Source organism: Carya illinoinensis, chromosome 1, assembly GCF_018687715.1.
Source record: "Carya illinoinensis cultivar Pawnee chromosome 1, C.illinoinensisPawnee_v1, whole genome shotgun sequence".
Classification (NCBI taxonomy): domain Eukaryota; kingdom Viridiplantae; phylum Streptophyta; class Magnoliopsida; order Fagales; family Juglandaceae; genus Carya; species Carya illinoinensis.
In genome coordinates this window covers 3836091-3839050 of record NC_056752.1, presented here as the reverse complement: position 1 = coordinate 3839050, position 2960 = coordinate 3836091, and the positions used below count along the sequence as shown (strand labels likewise).

The 2960-nt window shown below is 36.5% G+C and overlaps 1 protein-coding gene across 1 annotated transcript; it reads right to left on the bottom strand.

Annotated features, from left to right (window-relative positions):
* Window positions 1-266: 266 nt before the first annotated feature.
* LOC122306367 (salicylic acid-binding protein 2-like) lies at window positions 267-2005 on the bottom strand. The gene is made up of 3 exons (XM_043118798.1): window positions 1573-2005; window positions 872-1009; window positions 267-661 (listed from the first exon to the last, which is right to left on the bottom strand). The coding sequence occupies exons 1-3, from the start codon at window positions 1948-1950 to the stop codon at window positions 380-382; spliced, it is 798 nt and encodes a 265-aa protein (XP_042974732.1). The 5' UTR covers window positions 1951-2005; the 3' UTR covers window positions 267-379.
* Window positions 2006-2960: the final 955 nt, after the last annotated feature.

The following is a 2960-nucleotide window of genomic DNA, read 5'->3' as shown; positions in this document are numbered from 1 at the left end:
AAAAATTATTTGTAAATCACATTATCCATATCACATAAATGTTATAATTTTATTTGTAATATTTAAATTTTAAAATTTAATTTTTAAATCAAATTATATTATGTAAATATTTTATTATATCTATTATATACACCGACTTATAAATAGAATTTTTATTATAATAAAAATAATATACTGACAACTCATTTATAATTCAATTTCAAATAATTACTTGGCCATGACAGAACACTATGAATTCTCCAAACATATATGACAAATCATGATCCTGGCAAGCAATTAATACTGATAGATTACTATTAAAAGTAGTATGATAGATGACAACTCCTCAAGGAATTATTGATAAGATGAACGTTATTTAGTATCCCACGCCACACATATTTTAAGTGTATTTAGATGCTATATGCAGGAGACAATCACAGAGTTCGTTCGGCTTTGAAAGCATTGGCATGTGATCAGCACCCTCAATCTCCATCACGTCTTTTACCCCACCGTTTTCAATCATCCATCGCTGAAATTCACCGGGTATTGCTAGATCCTCATCACACACAACATATACTCGGGGAACCGACTCAAATCCCTGCTTTGAGAAATTCTTTGCCTTGGACAGGTCCTCAATAAACAGTGAACTGGGCCTTATTAAAGCCTTGGCGAGTTCAAGATCCTTCCAAAATCACAACCCAATTACACTACTTGGGAAAAATAAAGAATCCCAAAATTCTTACAGCAATTTGTGATATTGTGGGGTGAGTGATTCCGCCTCGCTCGGGGTGAGGGTGTGAATTTGTTATAACCAGTCTAAAATGAAAAAATTCAAGGTGAAAAATAGCTTTTCTCATTTGTGTAACATAGAGATCAGAGGGAGGAAGCGTACCTCAATTGGGCATAGTTGATAGAGCTTGGAGGACAAGAACTTGTGGCCGAAGAACATTGACGTTAAAGGAGCGTTGACGCTTCCAAACGGGGCGAACTGAGTGTCCAACCATTCAGATGCTGGTGTTCTCGCACTATACTATTCATCCCAAAATAGAGTGTCACACGTGAGTTATGAATGGAATTGATTTTTCTTACAAACCAAATGATCAAAAAGCATGCATGTGGTAGTTTATGTCAATGGTGACATCACTGACACCCAATGATGACACCCAATGCACCAAGTGTCCAAAAAGCTGAAACACTTTGTCCAGACTTCCTCCCATCACACTTTTCATACCAACCCATCCAAAACAGAGAGGACACTTTTCCACACAGAACAAACAAACAATACAGTCTGAAGAAAAACTAAGATCAGTGGAGGAAAAACAAGGACAGATATTAGGGAGAGGAGCTCAGATTTTCTGTGGTACCATGTCAAAAAATGAAGTTCAGTATTGACTATGGAAGGTGAATTGCGGAGAGAGAAGAAAAGGGGATGAGGAAATTTCAGGACTAATTTCGTTATTGTCATTAATGAATCATTCTGTACATTTATACAAGATGTGAAGCAGCTCTTGAGCAGCTAGATTTTAAGTTTTTAACACTTGAAATCCAGATCTAGGAACTATAAAAGATAATGCATGGTTTGGGATGCCATACCTGTTCCACAACATATGACGGCTTGTGCGTGATATCTGGCATAAAAGCCGTCAGGAAAACCCCTGCAACAACTTTCTCAGGGTACTTTTCCATTGCAAGGGCTAAATTCAAGCCTCCAAGGCTGTGCCCCACGATTACAACCTTTTGGTCTGGAGGAAGTTTGACCAAAAGCTCCAACAATGGCTCAGTGTACTCGTGAAAGCTGCCAACATCTTCGATTGCCTTCGTTTTGATACCTGAAGCAGCAAGATCAAGGGCCGTGACCCTTTGGCCGGCGGACTCGAGCCGTAGTTTGAGCTTGTACCAGGACCAAGCACCATGGCATGCGCCATGCACCAGAACAAAATGAGTTTGCTCCTTCAGAGGCAAAGCTGCCATCTTTTTCTCTTTCCCTTTTTCTTTCTGTGTGATCTTTGATTTTCGTTCTTGGTTATATTCTAGACTTATATACTGCCGAGAAAGGGATAGAATTGTATAATTAAGTTGCTTAATTTATTTTATCAAATGAGAATTGAGTATTTAATTATATATTAAATTTTAATATTAAATGTTAAATTAATTGATTTTAATATTTTACATATATAAAATTCTATATTTATCTTTAAAAGAAATATACTTTTAAGTTTTAATATACTGCATGGCATTAATAAAAAAAATTAGAAAAAAATAAAATTGGCTGGACGTAGAGCAAGACAACAGAAGAAATCCCGCACGGAAAAGGAGCACGATGCAGAGCCACTGGACGCAGGACCTTAACCCCAGAGGACTTCACACTTCACAGGCATATGCACAGGGGCAATTTCGTATTACGGCGTGGGGTTTTATAACTTTTTTTTTTTTTTTTTTTTGTTACATGCTTTTGTTTTCACGGTGGATAGGAGACGTGGGAAACTGTCTCTCTCTCTCTCTCTTTTTTTTTTTTTGTTTTTCTTTACTTACTTTACGTTTCGTCTTTTTTGGGCGGGTTTTTATTTTATTTTCTCTCTTCTTAGTAGAGACCCAGACCTTGTCGCTCATGTTTTCTTTGTTATTTGATTCATTTTCTTAGTTTTTACTTTTACGTTGAGAGGAGACTGGGGGGAAGCTGCTCTCTGGTTTTGAGTCCTATTTCTATTTTCGTTTCCTGTTTTTTGGGTTGCATACTTTAGTCGGCTAGTTAATATCTTTTCTCTTATTTTACGTTTTTAGCTTCCTTCCAGTTTCTTCTTTCTTAAGCTTTTAGGCGGCGGCTGGCTTTTATTTTTTCTCTGTGGTTTATGTTTATGTTCTTCAGACAGGCAAGAGGTCAACAGTTTACGTTTGTGTGGTTTACGTTTATTTTATGAACAGTAGCTTCTTCTTATTTTATTTCTTTTATTTACTTGTTTCTTGATTATTTTTATTTTAGT

Excerpts from the sequence above, each read along its gene's own strand:
- LOC122306367 (XM_043118798.1), bottom strand. The coding sequence starts at position 1,950 with ATGGCAGCTTTGCCTCTGAAGGAGCAAACTCATTTTGTTCTGGTGCAT. Across the intron at positions 1,010-1,572 it reads CGTCATATGTTGTGGAACAG|TATAGTGCGAGAACACCAGC; the intron begins GTATGGCATCCC and ends TGGGATGAATAG. Across the intron at positions 662-871 it reads ATCAACTATGCCCAATTGAG|GATCTTGAACTCGCCAAGGC; the intron begins GTACGCTTCCTC and ends TGATTTTGGAAG.